Raw genomic sequence first — 26333 nt, 5'->3', positions numbered from 1 at the left:
AATATTACGAGGAAATCAAAGATGCTTCTCCACTGGAATTTATTATCAAAGGGGGCTCAGAACTTTACAAGTTTAGCATATATGTAATAAACAGCTTGCTTTTAATTGGAAATTTGTGGATGCTTTTTAAAAATATTAAAGAATATTTTTTCCCAATTTTCTTTTGATGTACAGTTTGAGGTCTCTTGTGGACTTAAATTCTGCAGTTATTTTACTAAATTATTTACCTTGTCTAACTCACTGCAGAGCAAGCAAGCTACCAGTATATTTTATAGAACTTTTTTATTTTGTGAAAGTGAGAGCTGGATGCATAGATTTATGTAATTGACTCTCCTGCAAAATCCTAGTCCTCAGGCTTGCATTCATCTAATCAAAATACATCATTCCTTGTGCTGGAAATTACTGTTTAATCAGGTAAACAGTGTGAAGTGTGACACCAGAATTAATATATCACCTCAGGGAAGAGGGAATCAGTCCATTCCATTTCCTTTCCTTTGTGTTCTGTAATCGTGTTTATGTACCTGGTATGCAGTAATTGTAACCGTAAACATTGTCATCTAGACACAGCGCAGAAATGTATGTTTACGGAGTTGGATAGCGTGTTTCATTACACATGATAATAACTGGCAAGTACTGTCTTTTTAGTGACAGATGATATATAACTATTTGTTACAACTAAACATATTCTTACTGCTTTCACATCATTTAGTTATTTACTGAAATGTTCAGAATCATTTTCATCTTCCACTTCATGCTTCCTGTATGGTTTTGCTTCTGTGGCTCTTTCTCTGTGGTCACCATTCCTGTCAGTCATTCTTCGTTGATCACAGCACCAGTGTCTCATGTATGTCATATCTGACATATATGACTATATCACACTATTTACATTAAAGAATGTATTCATTGTGGTTACAGAATTTGAGTTAAAAAGAAAAAAAAAAAAAAGGAAGTAGCAGGAAACAGGAAAGTGAATCCTTTAAAAGAAAAAAAGTTCTTTGAGTGTAATTTCTGTCTAGCCATTACACATGCAAAAATAACTTGAATATATAAGCATTTGAGCCAGACTTTCACAAGTAACTTAAGATTGCATTTGAGAGGCAGGGTAATGTGGAGGCACAATTAATTGCATTTAGCAATAGGATCCACTTCACTCTATTTCATTCAGACTGGATTCTTTGAGTAAGACATAGCAATTATTTGCTGTGAAAGGTTTAAGGCCTGGTGCCAGAAGTGGCAGCAGACCACTAATTTAAAAGAAGTTCTGTGCTGGAGCAGCTGTTGTGTCATCCGTCATGCAAGAAGGGAAGAAAGGAGCTCGGAGTATTTCAGCAAATGGACTATGTGAAAGGCTCCATGAGCTGGGCTGCTCTTGTGTTCTACTGGGTCCTTGTCAAAGGATGTGGTTTGTGATGTGACTTTTTTTGGGTGTATTTGTCAGCCGGGCATCCCATCATTTTCTTAATTTCAGGCCTCCCCTCCCTTGGCATGCACTTCCATGGAAAGACTGGTTAGTAAGCTCTTTTATGTTTTCTTTTGCCAGGCTTGTTACAGTATTTTCCACTTAGGACTAATTTATTCTTAATACAACAGCACAAGTTCATAATACTTTCCCTGCCCCCTCTCTTCAATTTTTAAAATGCTGTCTAATATACCTCAAAATACCACTACATTTTTTCTCCCAGTTGAGTGAAATGTGAGCCTTTTCATTAACTTCACAGGGAAATTGGAGCTAACTAACAGTTAGAAATATCAGCACATTTGTCTGGGACACAGAAGAACTAATTTAAAAAAAAAAAAAAAAAAAAAAAAAAGGCAAGTTATTTCTTTACGTAAGGGATTGGACCAGAAATTTATCAAAGCAGTTTTGCAAAATAGAGAATAAGCTTGAAATGAAAAATACCACCTGTGAATCCAAACTAGGGTTAATGTTTAGTAGGAATAACTCCTTTGTTGCCATATTTCCCAAGTTTTGTTCCTCCTGTTCTCCTCCTGGCCCCAGAAGGCTTCCTCTTGTGCTCATGTGGGACATGAGGAGTGATTATTGCTTCCATCAGAATGTCTTAATTCCAGTTGTGGAGGAAGAAAGGAACATGAATGAGAGAGTCAAGAGAAGTTAGAGGAAAAACAGTTTAAGAAATGTTGCCTAAATACATTCTTGCTGTATTCCATGCTGTGATGGTAAAGTAACTTACCTTGCTTGGTTGTGTTAACCATTTACTTTGCAGCTACCATTGAACCAACACATTAAGCCTAGTTTACCTGGTGCCCTAGAAAAGTCAAAGGCATTTCTCTCTTTTTCTCTAATTTAGCTTTTAAAGCCTAAACTTTCTGCTTCCTGTGTCTTGTGTTACAAAAATGTCTGCTGCTGTTTGACATCATCCCTACAATGTTCTGTGCAAAACAGAGGAGAGCTTAGTTTCTTTTGTACCAATTCTGGGCATGCTTTTCCTTGTTCAGCTTGCTCAGTTAACCTAGTTGACAGGAGATATGCTCCATAAGAATGTAAACCATGTGACCTCTAAAAAAACCCAAAGCATAATGAGTTCTAAATTTTGGTATTTGCTTTTGGTGGTTTTGGTTTATGGGGTTTTTTTGTGGGGTTTTTTGTTTGTTTTGTTTTGTTTTGTTTTTTCTTCTTTGTTTTGTTCTTATTTGGGTGTTGGTTTTTTGAATGATTGCATTTCACCAGAAATGTTAATTTTTGAAGTACTTCTGAGGTATGGGTACCGGTTGTTTCTGGGTCTCTCATGGGTGAATTTTCTCCCACAGGCTTCATAGAGATAAATTGCTTTAACTTCTCTGTAGAATGAAAACCTCCTCCCACAGATTACAGTAACAGCACTGTAACTGACAGAAGCTGAATTGAGTCCTAGTAAAGCAGCATCTGTGGAGACTCCAGCTTTTGTGACACTGAAAAGCACCACAGTCCAAAACAGAAAATTCTATAATGTTTGTAACTGTAGAAGCATCTATGCAGCTATTTAGAATCTGGAAAACAGCATGTTTTCTTCAGGAAATAAGAAGCTTATAAACCTACATGATCAGTTCTTGCTTGAAACATGCTCAGTAGATTGTGGAAAAAGCAAGGAGAGCATGCCAGAAAAACAAAAGTAGCTCTCTCCTATTGTATCTCAAAAAGAAATCTTTATTAAACTGAATGAATACTAAAACTTAGTGCTATATTGGTGCTGATCACCGATATTAAAGATCACCTCTAAATACCAAAATGTGCTAAATACTGTGCAGTTTGCACTGGGGAAGGAATCTTATCATATTCAAGGCTGAGACTTTACTGTCCTCTCTGTTCTGTATCAGTAAACTTTGCCATTTTATAATCTTAGATTACCAGTTCTGTGTACTGTATAACTGATCAAATGCCATGAGACCTCCAGCAAGATGGGAGAAGAAAGAAGTGATCGTGACTTACATACCATAGGAATTAAATGTTATGTGAAACAGCTGGAAGAGTGTAATTCTGCACTAGTTTATTAAAATATGGTCAGCAAGTCAGTTTACATATGTGTAATGGCTGTTTAATAAACTGCTCATGCTTTACTCTGAAGATGTAGAATTAGAATGAGTGAAAGTTAAAAGCGTAATATATTGTTACTAGAAAAAATGAAAGAGCAAAGGTATTACAGGTGAATCTTTATTCTTTCTCTGATAATTTTTTATATTACAAGGATTAAAAAAATTCCAAAATAGCAGGGAAAATATTTGTAAATACACTTTGCAATGTAATGGGTATTGTTTATACTTATGTAAAACTGCAACAAAATAAACCCACAACTTCGTATAGACTTCGCATCTGAAAACAACAATAAATACTAATCATGATGTAGTCAAGCTGCTGCAGAAATAGTTCTAGTCAGGTGGCATAAAATGATGATAAGAAAAGCTTTGGGCAGTAGATAAAAGGTCAGAGGGATTCTGTATTAAATAAAGCTTATTTTTTCTAGCTCAGGCTGAGAAAAAACATGGACCTGAGGAATTTAAATCGACGCCTAAACCCGAATTGGTGCAAACTCAAAACATACTGGGTAACTAATTTTGCTGCTTTTTACCTTCTTTGTACATTAAATGCTTTTTTTCACCTCCAGCAGAATTTTTCTTCTACTTGCTGGATCCCCTTTGTATTGACTCCAAAGGAAGTCCTAATTAAAATTTCTGGTTCCCTTCATGTTTCCAGCAGCTGACACATGAAACAAAAAGCAGGATGCATCTAGCTCTGGCTGAACTGTGGCTGTTATATGTGTGATTATTGCTAGCAGATTTGACTGGGTGATTCAATCTTATTTTTCAAAGTAATGCTTTCTGTTTATCTGACCTGCGTGATTGACATCACATAAAATTTCCATCAGTAAAATCAACATCAATGATAGAATTGAAATAATGACCTCATGGATTTTCTTCTGATGACAGGTCCATTTAGGCAACATCAGCAATGATGCAGAAGGAAAATTTTATATTGCCTGTTTATATAATTGTATTTACCCTGGAGGAAAAAAAGAGCTCTACTGATATTTTTTCAGAGATGTCTCAGAATGAGAGATTTGTGATCTAAATAGTAGTATTGTTAGTTTTATCATTTGGAGCAGCATCTACTTACTTCTGGTATTCAGAATTCTAAATTCTCAATGTTGATTATGTTGCCTGAATTTTAATCCCCAAACCATGCAAAATTATGAACACAAATCTAAACTTGAGGTTGTTGGGGTTTTTTCTAAACTTTGATTATATTTTTCTAAACCACAGATGGCATGCATATACAGGATGATGTATGGTAAAGGAAAAAATCATCAGCATTTGCAGGACTGAAAGACAGACCTTCACATGAAGAGGACTGCTAATGCTTCTCAAGAAATGTATTTTTACATAATCCTATTGATTCATGTTAATGTCATACTCTCTCTTTTGTTTTCTTTTTCATTTACAGTTGCAAGCAGATTTCCAGATTTTACTGAAGCTAGATCATCAGTCAATCTAATTGTTAATAAGTTGAATCAGTTTTGGGTCTTTTAAGCATCATCAGCCTTGCTTGTTTTTTGCCATGCTTTTAAAGATGAAAATATGGAATGTAATCAACATGGGTCACTACTTAATTTCAAACTAGGTGGTCATAGTTACTGATGGATGTTCATTATCGAAATCCTGTGATTGATGGATCTTTATATTACAGTTAGGGAAAACGTGATTTTGTTCATATTCCACATACCTTTTTAATTGACAACATAATGTGGTTTTTTTCCTAGGCTGGAACTATTTTTCTTTTTCATTAAAAATCATTGGTTTCAGGAGTGAGTGGTTTATAAGCCGAAAAATAGATCCATACTGTGTCTTGTAATATTCTTAATCAAGTAAAGCCTTGATTATTTCTTTTATCATAGTTCCTAATGAAATACAGACACTTCCTTCTGGATCCAGAATCTCTGATGCTCCAAAAAGTCCATTGACAGAACTTGGTAATTACTTTCTTTGTAAATTTGAGTAAGCTTCAGTGGAAAATTATCTAATTCTTTTGTTGTTTCTGTGGCTGGTAGGTTTAAATGCTTCAGCTGCTATAACCTAATTCTGTAGGTAAAGTAGGAGCCGTTAGCAAATTTCTTCTTTCATTCTAAGTCTGGTTTTGCTTTATTGTCATGACAGGATGCTCCAAATCAATGCTTCATTGTAAAAAACAAACAAACAAAAACTCGTGAGGATATTTGGGCTAACTTTTATCTATGGAGCAATGATGGCAATTTATACTTAGCTAAAATTGCTGCTTTTAGTTTTGTGATTTACTTGGAAGTACCCCATAAGCTTCTGAGACTGTATTTCAGAGTTGGGAGTACTGTTCTAGCCAACATCAGTTCTGTGTGTTTTCATATAGTTTGCCAAATACTTGTATATTTGGTTAAAGTAGTGCCATAATTTATAGATTTTGTTGTGGTTTAAATATTCATAAAGTTTGCTTGTTTCTGGATTCATTAGTTGTTTGGCGAGGAACTTCAGGACACTTTGGGAAGGTCTGATATTTAAGGAAGTATGGTGGTACTCACATTTTCAAAATAGGTTTACCTGGGTTAGGGTCAAAATGTTGGGGTCAAAATCTTATTGCAAGAGGAAACACTCCTTTTCTTTCTTTCTTTTTTTTAAGTTATCTTTTATATAGCTACACATTTACATGTATGTTTATATGTATAGACATATGTATTTACCTATATGCATATGTCTCTATGTGTGTGTAGATATATGTATAAAGCCAAGAATTTATTGTTAGTGTAATGGAAATCTATCTATTTCAAGATTCTTACCTAATTCGAGAGTCACCATTAGTCTCAATTTAACTCTTGCAGTAAAAGAAAGAATATTGATGTATGTAGAGTACTTCCATACAGAAAAAGCCTCAATAATATCTGTAACATAATTAAAATAGTAACCCACAAGCTTCTTAGTTACTGCCTTTTTCCCCTGGTGTTTTGCTCACCCTTCCAGTGTACCTCTGGGTCCTAAGCTTGGTGATTTCATGCTTGTGTTAGTGATGAGTGAGGATGTTTCAGCAAGTTATGCGCATCTGGAGTCCTGTGTTGGGAGGACTGTGACATTCATGTTGATGATTTCTTCCTTCTCTCTCTTCTTCTGCTGAAAGACACCTTAAATCTGGTTTTAAACATATATGGTGCCATTTGTGTTTGTTAGATACTATTTCTGTGTTCTTGTTACCTCTAAAGTAAATTTTGTCTGGCTCCAGGTGTGTAGTTTTTCTAACTGATCATTGCTGAGCTCTTTATGGCATGGCGTCCCATGCCTGTACTCATCCACACCATATCTGGTGTCTCCCCTTCTCAAGACCTCTGCTTTCATAACAGGCCTGTATTTCTCTGCACTGTGTCATTGTGTTAGTCACAGCTGTCTCATCCTACTGAAACAATGCTTGTTGGCGCTAGCTATATAAACAGCAATTACACTAGTTAACTGGAGTGACCTTGGATCAGTATGGAGTTATATTTCACTAAGCATTGCTCAAGAAGTTATCAAGTAATAGACAGCATACTTATATTTAATTCAGTCTGCCAAATTTTAAAATATTTTCCAGGAATAGCTCTTTCTGAAATGCATATTTGAACCAAATTCTCAAGAACATGAAAAATTACGTTCACAATTTGTTCTTAATTGACTACAACTTTTGACAGCTCTTTTCCAGATATGTTTGAGTGGATGGGGATACATACTTGCTTTCACTGTAGTGAAAGAAATTTGGCTAAATCCAGTTAGAGACAGCATTGGAGAGAGAGAGAGAGACTCGATGATTTAAGAACCTATTTGCGTAAATATAACTGAAAATCTGAAAATTATTAGGAATGGGAAGTATTTTTGCTTTCTGCTGGGGAATAAGAACATAATCCTATGTTTGTCTCAGTGGTAAAGGTAAAATAGTAAGAACACTTGAGGCAAAATAATTTTCATTCAAGTATTTATTCTGCTTTTGTTCTCATGTCTTCCATTCCTGCCGTGTAGTTCTACTTAGCAAAAATGGGATTTATTGTGTGAGGCTGGGCCCAGCCACTGGGTCAGCTGGAGCATCCGTGCTCCCCATGAAGTCAATGCTGAAGTCAAAGATACTCTGTGAGAGTGGGGAGGGGGGTCATACAGAGGAGATTTCTCTGCACTGTGCCTCTGCATGCCTTGAATCACCTGCTGTCATAAAGTCAGCAAAGAAAGCAAAATTTAATTTCTGAAGTTTGAGTGTGTGTGACCTGTATTCTGCCCTAGTTCCCCTGAAGACTTTTTTTCTTTATTTTTCTATCTCAATTGTACCAGAGGGAGACATCTCCATTGTTTTATAAACTCTCTGTGTGGTCGGTATATTTTGAATTCAAATGTTTCTGAAAAGATAGCTTTGTTAACATGTCTTCAATGTTCTGATGCCTTTGGGAGATCTCTCATAGTTCTTAGTGGATGTAAATGGATTGATGGAAGCTTTTGCCAAAAGCTGTGAGTCATACAGCTTTTGTTGTTGAAATTTTCTTCTCTATAAATATAGAATAGAATAGTTCCAGTGGGAAGGACCTACAATGATCATCTGGTCCAAGTGCTGAGTCCAGCTATATCAGGATGGAAACCTGAGATCATTTTTGTTAATGTGATAAGCTAGATTGAAAGTAAAGGGGAAAGCAGATCGAATAAATGAAGTAAGTGTTCACTTTTTGGCTTATATTCATATAGCCTACATTAGAAATGAACCCTACACCTAGTTGTTTGAATGTTTTTCTCAGTCTCAAGCATTCAGAGAAGTTTAATTTAAAAATTCTGATCAACTGTTTTTCAAAAAAACTCATCCTGGTAAAGACCAATTAAAAATACAGTTGGAAATTTTCTCTTTCAAATATATTGTAACCTACATGGGCACAAGTGACTGGTGCAGATAAGTTTACTGGAAAATACTTACTGGCCTGTTCACCCAGTTGAATAGGATCGGTTTCTTACAAGCAAGACTGTAGCACAAAACCTACATGAGGTGGAAACTCATTCATGATGGCCTTTAGGTAAGAATGCCCAATTCCACCTTGATTCCCTGTTTCAGTTGGAGCACACCCCAGGTTATCTATACTTTGAAATGTTATCTATGCTTTGAAGTGAAGTAACCATAAGGTCTTTGTAATAGTCTTCATTACAGCATAACAGATAAAAGATGCTGTTAACTAACGTCCATGATTATTTTACTGACTTCATTGCACTGCTGTTTTTTTTTAATATTTTCCCATTACACGTCCTCTTGAAATAGTTACATGTAATAGTAACCAGTTTATACAGACCTGTGAGTGCTATGAAGATCAAATGGGTTGTGTTTGGGTTGCTTTGCTGTGAGGAAAAACCTCTTCAGTAATATAGATTCAGTCTGATTAGATAATGCATGCCTAAGTTTGAATAGGGTAAAAATTATTACGAAGAAGAGACATTCAAACCAAACAAAAACTTGCTAGTTACAGTTAAAATTAGATTTTGTATGACTTGCAAGGGGAGTGTCTCAGTATCATAATTTTTTTTTCATTTTTGCTTTTAGCTACTCAGGGTCCAGCCTTGAAATCCGTATCTATACTTTCTGCGGAAACCAGAGAGATGGAGACGGGTAATCAGCAGATTAGTTCCATAATTTTTTTCCGTTATTTTAGCATCACGTAGAACTGCAAATGGTAATTTTAAGATCTGCTTTAGAGTCTTGGCTACCAACACTCACAGAGAACTGCTTATTCACCATCCCTGTGTCTGTGTAACCAGCTGACAAACATACTTGTTAATGGCTTAAAAACTGCTTAAAGACAGTGTTGTGGTATCTCATCATTAGCTTCTTTCTTTTCGTATAGCTGCAGCACTTATTCCAGAATTTAATAAGATAAAATTGCTTACTGAGAAGAATTCTTTTGGGCATGTGGAACTCAAATTTCAAGGCCAGAAGACTGTATTGTAAGCCATCATCTCCTGTTGCCATGACAGAGTTGTCTCATGTCTCACTTTCAGGCCATCTGCCGTGTTGCTTAGCTTTGCATTAGCATCATCTGGAATTGCAAGCCTTCACTAAGCTATTTGATGCTAATCCATTAAGTCACAGGTGTCTCAGCATTTTAAGCTCAGATTCTTTTTTCAGCTTTTGAGGAAACAAAGGCTGTTTCTTCAGGATCCAAAACATCTGGTACCACAGAAGTGCAACCAACCAGATCTAGTAATGATTTCTCATAAGATTAATCCTCTTGACAGAATTTTCGGAGGAGACATAGTGCCTCTCATTAAATAATTTGTTCAGTTTGACATAAATGTAGAATAACTGCAGGTATGGAAGTACCGTATCAAATAGGAGGTTTCTTTATGACATTTTGTAACTAGTAGTTTGAAGATTTTTCCATATTTGGCTACAGCATGTAATTCTTACCTTTAAAATGAAATCCAACCTACAGTGAATACTAAATTAAAATAAGCCTATCCACACCTGAGTTTCATAAGTGGAATATCCTGATTTACTGCAATACTCAAGAGTCCTAATAAATGAATGGAAACTGCGGAAATTTCAGCATCTTTTGAAAACGTAGCTCTTCTGTATAAACATAGATATAATTTTAAGTGCCCAGATTTCAAAACTGGCACTACAGAAACATGTCATTGAAGATTCAAACACTGGCTAGTTGGTCCTTAGAAAATTTCTATGATGTGCTTATCACAAGTGAAACATATTTTATAAGTGAGTTTGTAAGAGCTAGTTATTTACTTGGGGCTACTGACAGTTATCCAAAGGAAAAAAAAATAGTGAGATGAGAGCCAGTTGGAAAGATGTCACATTTTTAGCATGCCAGTAGTATAATGCCTGATGCATATGCTTTTGAAATAATTTAAATTTTGCAGGAAATCCTTTACTAGGATTGCAACTTTCAGCCTTTTTCATATCTGACAAAAGACAGTTTATATGTTTCATTTGGTACAGTTCCTGCTTTGTTATCCTTTTTCCTTCTCCAGTTTCAGCAGCAGGATATCCTCCTTCTTGATCCTTGAAATACTAGACAAAAATTCCATGCAGTCCCAATTCACTAATTTTTATTCATAATTTGTTCTCCTTTTTTCAGCAGCCTTGTATTTCTCCTTTTTAGCTCTATAGGACAACTTCTATTTGTGCAATTCTGCTAACGGTTTGGTCATTAGCTGTATTATGTGTCTGTGCATTAATGCATGTTTTTGGAAATTTTTTGCAAGTCATACTTAATTAGTTATGTACATTTCATAGTCTACCTTTCTGCAGAATGTAGTATGTTAAATGTTACCTAGAAGTTTCTTCAGCTCATAAAAGAATATGGTGCTGTGGCATGATGGTTATTGTCACTTCAAAACAATACAGCGATGATTTTTGGTTTTATTTTCCAGCTTCACGTGACTTTCTTGCTGTTACTTCTGCTCCCCAAACTTTTACAGCTTCAGAAATACCAGACACTGGTAAATTATAGTAATGTTATTTCAGAAGCATACCCTTTTGTTTGTTTGTTTGGTGCTGAAAAGTTTATTACTGCTTCCATGTTGATGATTTCAGACAGTTGGGTCTCACCCTACGTATTAGTTTTTCAAATCCTGTAACAGCAGCCTTAATCCTGGGATCTGGCAGAGCAGAGGTTTAAAGCAAAAATGCAGCTAGCTCACAGAGCCTGAATAATGCGCTATTGATCAAATGCGTGTGTCAGGAAGAGATTTAAATTTTGCAAGGCTTAAGACTGTTACAGTTGTGATTGTTTTCTTTCTCTCTTTCTTTCTATCTGTTTTTCAATGTCCATATACATTTTGCTGTTATTTTTCCTATGTATTGTCTTAAAATAAGAAAGTAAACACATCTCAGGCCAGCCCCTTCTGTAAGCTAGACTTTGGGTATTAGCTTTGGAGATAGGTTGTTTTTCCTGTAGCCTTTGACATGTGAGAATGCTTAAGCCTTTTATGTACATACTTGTTCATGCTCAAGCCGTGCTGAAGAGGTGAGGGCAATGGGGAAGGTGGAGGAGAAAGGAAAGCAGTTCATTGCCCAAAACCTTACTCTGAGCCTACTAAGTTCTCTGCTGTATAACCTACTGGTTCTTGGCAATCCCAATACAGTTTTCAAGAGTTCAGTTTTGTTGCACTGTTCTATAAAGCACCCTAATCCTAGGAAATTATTTTAAATCAGGTTAGTTCATTCTGTTATATGGAACCAAATCTGTTATATGGGACCTGAGACCTGGGACCAAATCTGATTGAAAAAAAATGGGCCAAAACAAGGAAACTGCATAGAGTTGAGTGACTTAATGAAGTGGTACTGAGAATCTTCCATCTCCTGAAATCACAGTTTTTCCAAGTTTTCTGAAGAATTCTTAACTTCATGGAAAGATATATTATAAGTTGTATAGCTGTTTTTTCAGGTGCTGTTTAAGGCAAATGCATGTAAAACTATATATTGTTTTTCAAAGTCTTTGTGAACATTTGCACACATGGCAAAACTTGAGTAACATCTTCAGCTAAGTAGTTAGTAAAGGTATTTAAATACTTAGAAAAAATAAGCTTAATTTTATAAATAAATAATAATAAAAAATAATACTCTGAGAGAAATGGAAGGTAAAATTTCTCTCCCTCAAATCTTCCTCCTTAATTTATTTACATGAAGTTATTTCTCAGGTATATTTACTTTTTTTTTTTGTTTGTTTTCCTGCAGCTAGTGATACTCCTGAGTTGGAAATATCCAGGTCCATAATTACTACAGAACCTCAGTTGTTAGAAACAGCACTGGGTAAAATTGATAATATGATTTTATTTAGTTTCTAAATATTTTGTTTTCATTTTTATCCTTGCTGCTATTTTTGGAAGCTTTGCGTTGCTTTAGTTGTCACCATCCCAGTAATTCATACCACTTACTGCTGCCAATAACTAGATTCTCATTTGCACACATCATTCATCTTTGTGTATGGGGGATTGGGGGCATAGAGGTGGCTCCCCTTTAGTTGGTTGGGTTTAGTTTTCTCATTATTGAGGTTCCCAGCTGTGGACCTGCCTTTCTCAGTTTTTGATTTGTTTTGTTTTGGGGTTCTTTTTCCTGTGCTGAGAGAAATTAACTGAAAGGGAATTAAGCGCTTAACATGTATTTCTGTATAATTTTTCCACAATCAGGTTGTTCTGATTAGCTTTATATTGCCTGGCCCACTGAGTATTTCCTGGATCACAAGGTGTTTTCTTACTACCTGCAATTCTTTATGTGCTAAGATTATTAAGTAGTAATAAAAATTCTCATTATTATGAATAATTAGGTCACATGCTTTCCACATTAAATTTCATACCAGCTTAACAGTTCAGGAGACACAGTAATGCCTAGCTGATTTGCAAGCAAATTTCCCTGTGCTTCTATTCTAACAATGTAACATTTGTCTGCTGAGTCCTGTGCTACCCATAGTTGCTCTGAGGCAATTAAGCCTTTTAACGCATGATTATCTTTTTGGATTTAGGTGAAAGGAAACCTCTTTCTTCAAGATCCACAACATCTGGCATGCCAGAAATGCCACTAACCTCAGCTGGTAATGATTTCTCTCTTCATTGTAGCTCTCCTGACATCTAGGCAGTCTCTCAAAAGACACGGCAATGCTTTGCTAAATGGAGGAGGGTTTCTGACTTGCTCTGTATAAAAGTGTAACTGGAGAGAGTTGTATCTGCTGCAACGTTTGAGAAATTTGGAATGAAATGTTGGAATGATAAGATAAATTTTTCTTATGTTTGTGAACGATTAGCTAGATTGTCCTACGGGGTTGTCATCCAGGTTTTCTTGTGTAGGATTGTTTACATATGAAGGCTTGCTATTTGGAATGGTTAAATAACTTCTAACATGTCAAATTTGGTCCTTTTGCACATTGGATGCAAAAGTTTTTTCATGTGTGGAAAAAGATTTAGCTGCTGTTCACCATGGGAAAATGCCAGATACTAATTTGGTTAGTGAGTCATTGAATGTTACTAGAAAAGGTTCATGTGGAAGGGACCTTAACAAAATAATTTCAGTTTCCAAAGGTTGGGAATATCCGAAAATCCCACAGAAATCTCTAGAAACCATTACCTTATTGCCACCATCTTTATCTTTGTGCATGGTTGAAAACTGTCACCAACAATCTTGTCTCCCTTACATTCAGAGTCAAGCGAAGATGTGCAGTGCAAATGACTAAACACAAACTAGGTTTTTCACTGCTTTATGTATTAGATTGTGGATTTTCTCTGTGCAAAATTGGGACAAGAGTATGAGGAAGTCACTTTAATCAAGTTCCTTGTTCTTTAGTGTACAGTGGCATGATGGACTGTAGAAGTGTAAGCACTTGAAAGATGTGGTAGGATTCTGCAGAAAAATTGCCTTTTGTCACTTGTTTGCAGGCACTTTCCTGCAGAGTCACTGAGCTTTATTAGTGCCAAGGACTGAGATTTCTGACCCATAGAATGAAAGACTTCGTTGATTCGAGGGAAAACTGAGGTCAGAGTTGATCTCTGAATACAAAGGTGTGCCTCTTGGCTCCCATGTTCAGTTTGCAACAACTGCTTTTGGGGCATCTTTCAAGGAAATGTAAGGAGTGTTTTGGTGAAGTAGACATATAGCCATTTTTCTGCTGATGGAGAGGCATTTAGCTACTGAATTTCTAAGAATATTGTGTTAGTTTCAACCACGGCAAGAGAGTTGGCTGCCGATTTGATCGCTGAGTCAGGAGCTATTGCCAGGAGCAGGGGTGTGTTGCCCTAAATGCAGAGTTTTGGGGTGTTGTGAACCAGTGATGCTTGTGCTGCTGCGGCGAGACTGTGAGGGCATCTCAAGGTTATTTCCGTGTGTGTCTGTAGCAGCCCAGAGACTGGACCTGGAATCCGCCTCCCCTGCTTCACCGGGAACCACAAGGACTGTGATGGGTAAATAGCCAGTGATCCCCTTCCTACGCTGATGGCTTTGGCAACGCTTTTCTCTGCAGCCATGAGCCTGTTCAGACGTTTTTGGTGTCCTCAAAGGTGATCCACACCGCAGCTGGTCCCTTTCAGCTCGTTGTCAGGAATTGCTCCATCTGCAAGCATTCTGCTGGCTTTTTTGGGGTTCCACTTCTAGGTGTCCTCTGTCACCTTGGGCTGCCTATGCCAGCTGCGAGGTAGTGTCATGCTGCTATGGGGGTGATGCTGTGGCGTGGAAGCCTGCCCCAAGCAGGGCCGCGTCTCCTTGTTTGTAGCTCTCTCTTGATGCAAGTCATGCAACAATAGCCCCTCTGAGGACCTGAAGGTGGGTTTTGTGTTTGATCTTAGCTACTCGAAGACCAAGGCTGAAGTCCACCGCTCCTTCCTCACTGGCAACCCAGAAAACCCTGACGGGTAACTAGAAAAAGCCTTTCTTTTTCCATTTCCCCCTTTCTCTGTTGCCCCCCGTCACGCCTCCCACCCCAAACCACCTGGCATCCTTGTCATCTTCCATGGAGAGTATGAAGAACTGTTGGTGCAGCTTGCTTGCCAAAGCACTTGCCGCGCTTGCTCTGTGATTCTGCTGTTCGGTCCCATGCTTTTTCCATTGCTGATGGGCATTTTCTGCAGGGACTGAGGGATGGCTTGTGCAGGGGGTGCACTCTTGCACTTTGCCTTCAGCTGCCATTCCCCTGCTGCTTTGTGTTTTGGTAGCGGGTCTTCCTTTCTCTGGCACACTCAGGTACGACAGCGTTCTTAGGAGGCAAATTGCATCTGGGCTGAGTGGGGCTGGCGCAGGGGGCTGGCACCGCGGTTGAGCTGCCCGCCAAAGTTCCCTGGTCGAAGGGTGCAGCCCTTGGTTGCTTCACCGCTGACTCTCAAGGTGGCTGGTTGTCATCTGCCCACACCTTTACATTGCCGTCACCTGGAAGAGGGAGTGCCCTGCTCTGCTCTACTGCTGCTTTTGAGGTCACGTTAGGGTTTTAAGAACGATGCCTCTTTTCAGCTTCTGGTGAACCTCAGCACGTTTCTTCAAAGTTCAAGCACCGGCAGCCTTTGGTGCTTGGCCGTGCTGCCGACCTGATCTGGTAAAGCTGTTTCTTGCAGATCCGGTAACATTGCAAGATGGGAATTGTCCCAAGATATGCTGAGCTTTTAGCTGAACTGTTATTTTTCTTGGGCCTAGACTGGGGTGAAGTGCAAGCGTAGAGATGGCATGGCCGTACGTGAAAGGCGGTGTTTGCTTATGGCATTGGATATGGCCCGTGACGACAATGGGTGGCGATGCTCGTGGCGATAGCGTCTTGCACACTGGGAGGTGTACAAGACCAGTTCTGCAGCCTGGGAGTATTTTTTGGCCCATGAGGTATCAAAAGCTTTATGTGAACAGGCTGGCAAACCCACAGACGTGAAGCTGAGTGCGAGTTGAAGTGTAATGAACCTTATTAAGTGTCTTGGAGTGTTATTGCACTTCTCTCTGTAGCAGTCTTGCTTTCATATCAGCTATGTCATGCACTTCAGAGGGAAATTACATTTCTTGCCTTGCAGTATTTAAAGGGCTTTTGTTAGCTTTCTTGTTTTTACAGTGGAGAAATCAGGTATTTGTAATTATAACAAAACTTAAAAATTTGACTAGGGTAAGGATATTTCTTTCCCTGTCTGGTGATGTTGTCTGTTTACATTCTTATATTTTTGCTGATTTTTTTAATTAGGCTTTTTTCAGTATCATCACCTTGTGTATTTGCTTTCTGTTTGCTTCCCTTAGCCCAGTGTTCTTGTGCTTTTTCAGCCTTACATTCCTATTAAACTTGTGGGAATTTTTTTTCCATTCTACTTGTGATGTTCCATTTCATTTTTTCATCATATCTATGTGGGTTTGCACATCTTTGCATATTAACCTTTCTCTTTTTAAAATTTTGCTTGTTTTGCAGAATATGTTTTTATGGGTTTTTTTTCAGTTCTTTATTATTCACACACCAAAACATCAAGTCCATGGTTGCAGATGATGCCGAGGTGTGATGGCTCATGTATTTTGTTAATAATAAGCCACAATTTTTTTTCCAGCCTCAAATGACTTTCTACATGTTACTTCTACTCCCCAAACATCTACATCTGCAAAAATGTCAGAGCGAGAGACTGGTAAATGGCATTTGTTATATTTCCCATCCTTGATCTTTCTTGATGTTTAAGTAGCACTATTCCAATGTTTGTTATTTGTCCTGGCCTTTTAATTTTGTCTACCATGGTCTTTCATTTGTTCATTAAGGCTTCATATTGTTTGTAATGCCAGGGTCCAGCAGTTCTAGCCTCAAGTGAGTGATCCTGATATGATCCGGCTATTTGAGGGTGGTATCACATTCCTGCAGGCTTGGGGCAGAGCGGCAGGGAGTGGGGAGAATTCGGCAGATGAGAGATGAAACTGTCCAGCTTTGATGGATTTTGGTTTGTCAGTGTAACAGTTATCCCTTGGGGACAGAATGTTTTGTCTTTAGCTAGGAGGCACTTTTAAAGAGATTTGCTGGTTGAACATTTGGTTCAGCTTCGTAAAGTTGTCTCTAATAGTCAAAAGACCGCAGTGCAGTACAGCATTTTGTTATTAAAAATTATTTTTACGGTGATTTCTGCTAATAACTTACATTTATTTCTCCCCATATATTTATGGAAAACATAGTTTTGTAGGCAGAATATGTGCTTTTGTATTTCAGCATGAGATTTTACTCAGAATGTAGTCATAAAAAAAAAGAGGGTTGCTGTGGGGGTCCCATCTGTGTTTCTGTTCACACTAGGATGATTGAAGCAAGTCATATTTTATTACATTATTATATTAAATATCATTCTTTTTCTGGGGACCAACTTTAAAATTAGTTGGCTTGATTCTGCAGTATACTATGCTGAGAAAACAAAGCAAGCATGTGCAAAGCTGGCTTCTGAGTCAAAAATTAGTTTAAGCTATTCTTCATCTCTTCTTGATATGTTTACAAGTGGTGTTCAGTATTGTAAGAGCAGTGAGCATTATTCTTTTTGAATAGACATAAGTAAGTGCTATACAATGCTTGTGTGTCAAAAGATGCATGTCTTATGGCCTGATTGAAATATCTTTATTTGTAAATTGTTGAACATGCACAGATTACATGAAAACATAAGACTGTGGGTACTCCACATTTGCTAAACATACAGACACAATATTAGGAGTCTCTGGAAGGATTTGGTCCTTAATTTTAAGTGCACGGGTTCAAAAGTGCTAAGTGGTATGAACTGAAAAGTGCTTTGAGAATAGTAAGGCTATATTTCCTTGGTCAGGATGTTTAAAGTAGAATAAAAGCCTCAAATAATGTAAAATTAATTCAGGTCTGTGTTTGCTACTCATTTGCGCTTTCGTACTCTTATTTTGTTGGTGTATTGGTAGAACAGGTGGCTGAGTTGCTCTGAAATCCATTTGGTTGGTTATCCACTGTGTGCAGGAATGAGTAACTGCCCAAAGTACAGAATAGGGGTGTATCAGACATTGAAGTCTTCAGTGTAAGACAGCTGTATAAGTTTTTGGTTCTTTTAAGTTACACGTTCCAGCTCAGTGCTGATAATTTTTTCAATTTTATGATTCTAAAACTTATAAATGGACAGCTTCTTGTATTTGTTGCTGTATTGGTTAAGTGCAGCTTAGTAAACATAGCTACAGACAAAGTGAATTTGTTAGCAATCTATTTGTAAGAGGCAATGTGCTCTAAAATCCTAACACATGACAATGACATATTTCTCTATTACAGTACCTATTCAAGTGCCTTTCAAACCTGTTACATCTGACAGCAGTGAAGTGGAATTGGGTAAACGATCATTAACATCTTTTGTCATCTGGAGATTAGTTTAATACAACATACATACACTGTTCTTGTTTTCCTTAGCCTTAATTGTTGAACTGTGGTCAGTGTTCTACTTTCTCATTGCAGATATATTTAGAAAAGCCTTAGCTTTTATCTGTTGCAGAATTCACACTGGACACAAACATGATGCAGCTGCGTTAATACTCCGTGGGTGGTACTGACAGTTATCTTGCCTCTGTGTCAATGCAGTATTTTTGTTTCCATTTAAAGTTGCAGACTCTCTTTTATCCAAGGTCATTTCAGTCAAATCAAACCATCTTCATTAGAAGGAAAACTTTTAGCAGCTAGTGAGGTGTGACTTTACTGCTCTCTGTGACATGTTCTCTCAGAACTACCACAGCATTCTCTCTTGATGTAAAGGGTTGGGCTATTTAGATTTCTTACTGTCTTTCAAGTTTTAATGAATCATGAGTGTTCTTAACATCAAGAGCACCTACTCTTCACTTTTTCATATATCACTGCCCATAGAAATAGAGCATGTTTCTTTCATGCCAGTTGTGTAAATTTTCTAATGGAAATGGTGGTCTTAGTGATCTGATAGAATCTGATATATATATATTTTTTTTTGCATTTGTGTTTCATTCAAATATGGTCATAAAAACAAAAAGATGTTTTTAAGTAATTTTCTGCCAAGGCTGGTCTTTCTCAATAATCCTGTTTATATCAAAAACTTTGTGGCAGTTGTTGAGAAAATCCAATCCCTTGGCAAAATCAAATTTGTTGACTGTGTTGAGGAAAGTGTTTTGATACCACCTGTGTGAAGACTGCTTCAGTATCTCTTTTGTTAGCTTCCCAGAGACCAGATTTGATCAACATCTCTCTGATTGCGTAACCGGATGTATAGCGATAGGTAAATAGTGCATAGTTGCATTATAGTTTCCACTTCGTCGTCACTGTGCTGGACTGTGGGAAGACCAGAAGTCGTTATCTTTAAACAAAGTGACTCTCTCAGGTTCCTTGTGCCATACTTTCATGTCAACTATTTATTATTATTAGCAAGTAGAAAGTAATCTGCTCAGACTGAATATCTGAAGAACATATTTGTATATTAATGTGAGCATTTTCATGTAGGTTAAGTTTTTATTCAAAATATTCACTACCTAAGCTTTTCAAAAGGATACAAATTCTGTGACTTGAAAGTGTAATAGGTAGGGGATACCACCCTGACCCTACTCATGTTATATCCATACCATAAGAGGCTTGGTTTTTATGTCAGTCATCCTATAGCTGACTCTCAGGCCATTTACTGTCTTGATTTTTTTTTTCTTTTCCATTGTTTCCTTTTACAGAACAGCTTCTGCCAGCTAGGTACTGTGGTATTTTAGTGGCTTTGATGCCACCACAACTTTAAAAACTCAGATTCTCTTTTCAGCTTCTGATGAAACACAACCTATTTCTTCAGGATCCACAACATTTGCTATTCCAGAAATGCAATCAACAGAATCTGGTAATGACATTTCTTGAAAATGTAATTTTATTAGAGTTAGGAATTCTCACATGAAATGTACTCATACTTTTGGTTGTATTGTTAATTTACATTTCTTTACCTTGGGGTTAATATTATTAGAGGAAGAAGGTGGTGTATTGCTGCATTTGGGATAAAGACATTGAAATAGTGTGCTTTTAGGATTATCATGACACAGAATAGCAGAGTGTTACAGTTATATCTTTTTTTTTATCATTTAATTACACACAAATTATCATTTTCTTGGAAGTTTTAAGAATAGAGATGACTTGGATTATTGTTTATTTGTACTTTAGTCAAACATAAATTTCCTCATAGGATAATTACTGATTTACATTGCTGTTTAGCCCTGCTATGATTCAGCTGTCCTGATTTTGCAAAAGCACCATATCAACAGATTCCCTGAAATCAGTGTAACCACCAGCAGCCACCAGTGGATAGTTATTCTGAAGAAATAAATAAATAAATAACAGAACTTTGTCACTCATAATACTCCATTTCTACAGTGCAGTTGCCCTAAAATCTTTTCCTTCAAAATTATGATGGCAGAAATATTTATTGTGATAAAGGGTGATTTGACAGGTTCAAGCTGAATGTGGTATTTTTTTGGTTTGGTTTTTTTACAGTAACAGTGAAAATGCCTTTGCAACCTGTTACATTTGACTTGAGTAAAGTGGAACTGGGTAAATTATTATGATGTCTTCTAAATGTTTAATATGATAATTTCTCAGCACAAATGTATTTTCTTTTACTGGCTTCTGGTTGTGAAAACTTACTCTTCAGCCTCTGTTATTTCAGGTGTTACAATAAACTCTAAAGCCTCAACAGTTCAATTTTACAGAACACGTACATAGTGTGGTCAGATTAATAATAGTCATGAGTCTGACAATTTTCCTGTCTCTCTGTGAATGAAATGCTTTCTTTCTACAGCTGAAAATTGTATACAATTTCATGCTGTTTCAGGTTGTTTGCACTGTGAATGTTCGTTAGATGGAATTTTTTTTCAACATCTAGCATACTGATGCCCCTTCCAACCTGTTACACTGTACTTCACTGATTCTGTGATACTCCTTCAGGTTGATACCACGTGCTTTTGTTATGCAGTAAACCATTCCCACATGATTTCTAAAAGTACAGGCTAGCTGGATTTAGTATGTATCCCACATTGCATCAGGTGTGTTTAGAAATTTTATCACTTAGTTTATAACTTTGATGCTTAGCACTGAGCTTTTGTGTGCAGGCAAAACAATGTTTCTCGTAGTTTGAGGTATTAATTTACTCTGTGCCTTTGCCTAAAGAGATCATCTACAGAGGTCAGAGGTCATCTACAGGCTTTTTTCCATGCCAGAGGTATATGTTTTCCAACTTGTGTGCTATATCAAAATAACATTAAGCATTTGCAGCTCCTTATTTAAAAGACTTATCTGGGACATCCGAACTAAAGCGTAGGGGAGGAGGAGTTTGCTGTGAGCTGTTGCTTTTGGATAGAATTTTAAAGCCAGATGTGGACAGCTGGCCTGGTAGTAAATGCCTCAAAATTAGTTATGTATCCAAAAAAAATGCCAAACCTCACAAGGCAAAGAATGGAGTAGGCTACCACAAATATCAGTTTGAAGTGCGTATACAAGAAATCTAAAATAAGTTTAGATCTTTTGGACCTGCTAATAAAGGGCCAAAGATCACCTTATCTAAAGACTGATCTCACTCACTGTTTTAAGATTGTTTTCATATTTGATCTTAGCTACCCAGGGACCTGGCCTGAAATTCACACCTCATCCCTTCATGAAAACCGGAGGGAGCATGATGGGTAAAGAGCATATAATTCCATTAGCTTTTCCATCCCTTGCCACCACTTCCATTGGCTGCGGACAGTGCTAAGATTCAACCAAACACATTGCTTTGAAGACTACTTGATGTTAGGCTTTTTTCTCTCTTCTTCCGCTCACTCCCCTCCACCAACTCAGCCATTTCTGTATAATCAAAGCTGAAAAGTAGTTTGCCACACTGACTAAGTAAAGAGCTACAAAAAGAACTCTGCTAGCATATGTTGCCTTCAATTTTTTTCCAGCAGTTGCAATTTTATTTCAAAGAATAGGTACTTAAACAAAAAGATCAGTGAGAAGAATTCTACCTAGCATGAGATACCAGAATTGACCCGACTTGATTTCACAACAGCTTCAGCGTTTGTGTTACATAAACCTCATTTCACAGCTGATCTCTAAAGCTGCTGCCATCTTGCTTATCTCCCATCGGTGTTGTCATGAACTGCCCAACAGCTGCTGTCCAAATACTGGCTCTGAAGTCAGTTCTCATTTTAACTCCCAATTTTCTTTCAGCTTTTGATGAAAAGCAGCACATTTCCTCAAGATCTGAAACACCTGGCATCCAAGAAATGCCATCATCTGTACCTGGTAATACTTGAAAACATGATTTTAAATAGAAATTCTCACAGCGACTTCATCATAGTTTTGGTATATTTTTAGTTAAGTTTAACATGAATCAGAGTAACTATAGGACTCTTACAATTAATTTGCTCTCTCAAATACCAGACTAGCTTAGCAATTTTTTTATGGTGCTCTAAAACAGTAAATACTTTCTTCTAATTTTTGCCTAAATGCCTAATATATTCACAAATCTGTATTGCTGTGCTTATCATAATAGCCTTTGGCATGTCTGATTACATATGGTAGTGTTCCCTTTTTAAGTTGCAGTACTGCAGATAAGTAAGTGAAAGCTAATATAAGTTTTGTTTAAATTCCTGAATGAAACTGTTATAATGGTTGAAAGTGTTGAGTAAGTCACATAGAAATAACAGGATCAATAGCAATAAATATGTAGTCTTCAAAATAGCGGAGAATGGACCCTTAAGTTCTTTTATTTGAATATATTTAAAACAGTTATTTAAGCTAGACATTTTGCTGCCAGTAAGTACGACAGCATAGGTCCAAAGCTAACAGATAAAAAAAGAATACTTATGCTGTATTGTTTCAGTACAGCTTTTTAAACTGAACTGCACCGTATTGTAATTAAAGAAAATATTTGCAACAAATTGATCTTGAGGTTGTGCTTCCGTAGATGTGTAGATGTGATGCTTTCAACACCCTGGAAACCTGTTATACCAGACTCCAATAAAATTAAACTGTTTGGATGATGCTATTTTCTTGACACTTAAAGTGTTTGGATTGTTAATATATAATAATCTAAAGCGTATAGTTTTCCTGTTCTTCCTTGCCTTCTTTAGGATTTTTCTACTTCCTCTGTTCAGAAAATAAGCTGTAACTTACCATACCTTACAAAATGACACTGAACAAATGCAGTTTTATCAGTGCTCAAGGCTCTGCTTCTTTTACTGTCCCTGCATGAAGAAATATTTCATTTCCTTTCAACAATGACAATTCCATCCAAAGTCTATTTGAGATTGTTGCCAGAACTTGCTCGCAGTAAAAAGTGGACTAAGTGGGTATTTGACAGGAAACTTTTAGTAGCTGTCCAACTGCTTGTAATTGCAGGTTAACGGCAAAGCTTGCAGATTCCAACTAAACATTCTTAAAATCAAGAAATGGAGATGAGTTAAGTTTTATTCAGTTATTGTTCAGAGGTATTAATCAATATTTATCATTAATGCATCTTCCACACTGAGCAATAACTTACAATCAAGTGCCTTAACAGAAAGTTTCAGTAATGGCTTTCTGTATATCGATACAATAGCACATCCAAGTTCAATACTTTATTCTACATGCTTTGCCTATAAAGAAAGTTACACTGCACTCTTTTCAAACCAGAGGCGTCAATTTCCCAACACTTAAAATGTGTGGGAGAATGGAGAAGATCATGCCTGATCTAGTCTGGAATTCAACATTAACATTTCCATGCAAAGATAAGTCCCAGGTTTGAAATAGCATTAAAAATGTGTTTAAAAATGATTATAATGTTTACTTAACATACTCTAGGCATAGGCTTCATATGCAACGGGACCATTAGCATATGCAGTTGTTTGTATTTAAAGGACTTCCTTGGCATAACCTAAGGAATTCTGGGGTTTAGTTTTAGTGGTTTTAGTGTGTGTTGGGGAAGGGAGGAAGGGGGAGAAAAGGGGGTGAATAGAAGAATCTTTCAACTAAAGGAAGGTGAGGAAGTCCAGCCACACAAGGACTGCAGTGAAATACTTGCTTACACGTTATTTTCCTTGGAGTGGGTCTCTTAGTGATCTTAATGATCTTTTCTAAAAATCTGTTGCTTAGTTGGTCACGTTAGGGTTTTTTTAGCAAATGTTTACTTTCCAAAGTTCTTCAAGCCTGTTTGAATTCCTCTTCATTTCTTGAAGACTGATTAATGACTTCACATTTATTGTACTCCACAGAGCTACATGACCCAAAACACTAATGTGGTTATTTAGGTAATGAACAATGCTTTCAATCTGGACTTCCTTTTTTCCTTTAAAACCACAGTACTATCACTTGTGCAGAGACTGCCTATTTCAAGATGACTTTCATATCTGATTTAGCTACACAGGGGGCTAGTCCTCAGGTGTACATCTCATCCCTTTTGGAAGCTAAACGAACAGTGATGTAGAGGCAGTGAGGGATTCCATTTTAGTTTTCATCACATTGCCACCTACTTCCTTTTTGCTGCTGCAAACGTGTTTGCTTCTAAGTCTAAATGGCAAGCCTGTTAAAGAGTTGTGTCAGTCACTTCTTGATCAGCAGCTAGAAAGCATTTTTGGTACAAAGTACTAAAGGACCAGTCTTTTGTAGCAAATTGTGACAATTTCATTTTCTTGTTGGTGTAATTTAAATTCCATGAAATGTAAGGGAAGATTCTTAGGAGTTCTGTCTAACATCAGATATTGGATCCTGTTGCTACACTATTGGGCTGCATATCTTTCTCCTTATTCACGTGATACAGAGAGGACTTTTAAGTGTTCAGTATCTTGCTTGTGTTTGCAGTTACTTGTGCTGGGTAGTGTGTTGTGCTACCCAGCAGTGAGATTCCTCAGCATTTAAAATCCAGATTTTCTTCTGAGCTCTTAGTGCAACACCAGTAGTTTCACGATTCATTTCTAAAGCACCTGGAGTCCCAGAAATACCACCAGTCCAATCTGGTAATGGCATTTCTTGCAAACTGAGGGTTCTTGACAGTGAGGAATTATCAGAGGAGTTCCCAGTGTGCTTCTGATGAAATGTTGGTTAGTTTTCTTTACTTTGGAGATAAGGACAACTGCAAGATAAAAATTCTGCATCAGGTACTATTTTTGTTTAAGGCAGTGTATATAATGTTTACAATGCTGGATTATGGCTTTTTTTTTTTTCATTCATAGTTCACTTTTGCAATACTAATTGGTACTATTATCCATAATTGCCACTGACCAATTGTATATTACTTAATATAATAGAATTTTACAGTATAATGTCCTGGGTACTTCTGTGCCTGTGAGGCTCATAAATAAACCTGAACTTCTCTGTTATATGCAGAGTGTCCTGATACAGATAACTACTATATTACTTCAAGTTATACTTCTTTTTATTTTGTATTTACTTTGTTATTACTATAGTGAAGTTTTGTGGTTATTGGTATTTAAGGCATCTTTCTTGTCAGAACTCTTTAAGCTGTGCTGTAGTGACAAAATTCTAATTAGGGAGATGAATGATAGCACAGTGGGCATTGCAGACCCAAGTCCAGTTTATTTTTTAAATAGCTCAAGAGCTGGTAGTCCAGATATGTCTAGGAGAAAAAGAAATATATGTTTATCTGGGGACCAAACAAAGGTTTGTTGGTCTTCTGCATGTATCCTAAAGAAACAAGCCAGTTACTTTACTATTTTTTCTTCCTCTATAGGACAAATCTAATGCTGAACACTGGAACTCTCCTTTTCTTCTTTTGGTATACTCTGAACCTTGTCTTCTACTGCAGACCTCTATAGATATCTGCAAATGTTCTACAGTATTCCCCTGTACACTAACAAGCAGGTACTCTGTTTTATATTTGCCATCTTCACTGCTGTATTTAGAAGTTCTTCAACTCAGTGATAGTAAAGCTCCAAACATATTTGTGGAACTCTTGTTATTCCCATTTTTCAGCAAACGAAATGAAAATGGAGAGGATAGTAAATAGCCCAGAGCCACAAAGTAGAATGTATTCAAATGGATCCTTGAAAGTGAGAAATTTCTGAAACCTTCAATCCATTCCCTTGTCAGTCAAGTCTACAAACTTGTATTGCATTGTTGAAGGATTTTGTTTGCTTAGACTGGAGAAGTCTAACAGTTATTTCAGAATGAGAATTCTGTTTCAAATTTTCTCTTTGGTCCATCAAATTTGTGCTTTTTCCACTTTTCCTGTAAGGTGTTCTTGCAAGTGTGATGGCAGTTTCAAAATTCTGTTCATTTTCTGAGGTACCTACAATTAGATGTATCTTCTACTTGAGTTAAAAATTTGCTTTATGCTTCTTTCTTCCCAATAACATTCTTATACAAGTAAAGGGATTTTTATCACAATCTTTGCATTTCACTGTTGTTTGCATATCTGTTCACTAATTCCTGGAACATGAATGT

At 37.0% G+C, this 26333-nt stretch overlaps 1 protein-coding gene across 1 annotated transcript in view; it reads left to right on the top strand.

The window, feature by feature from the left end:
- ABI3BP (ABI family member 3 binding protein) overlaps window positions 1-26333 on the top strand; it is a 166127-nt gene that overhangs the window by 63541 nt on the left and 76253 nt on the right. Inside the window, 14 exon segments of the mRNA XM_055802732.1 lie at window positions 3960-4040; window positions 5388-5462; window positions 9047-9112; window positions 9629-9703; window positions 10891-10959; window positions 12197-12271; window positions 12981-13049; window positions 14344-14409; window positions 14791-14856; window positions 16507-16581; window positions 18207-18263; window positions 19693-19767; window positions 21527-21592; window positions 22122-22196. Of these exon segments, the coding sequence (XP_055658707.1) occupies window positions 3960-4040; window positions 5388-5462; window positions 9047-9112; window positions 9629-9703; window positions 10891-10959; window positions 12197-12271; window positions 12981-13049; window positions 14344-14409; window positions 14791-14856; window positions 16507-16581; window positions 18207-18263; window positions 19693-19767; window positions 21527-21592; window positions 22122-22196 (990 nt within the window).

The sequence above is a fragment of the Falco peregrinus genome, chromosome 4 (genome assembly GCF_023634155.1).
Source record: "Falco peregrinus isolate bFalPer1 chromosome 4, bFalPer1.pri, whole genome shotgun sequence".
Classification (NCBI taxonomy): Eukaryota; Metazoa; Chordata; class Aves; order Falconiformes; family Falconidae; genus Falco; species Falco peregrinus.
Note: the sequence above shows the minus strand (reverse complement) of the source record. Positions and strands in the feature narration are given on the sequence as shown.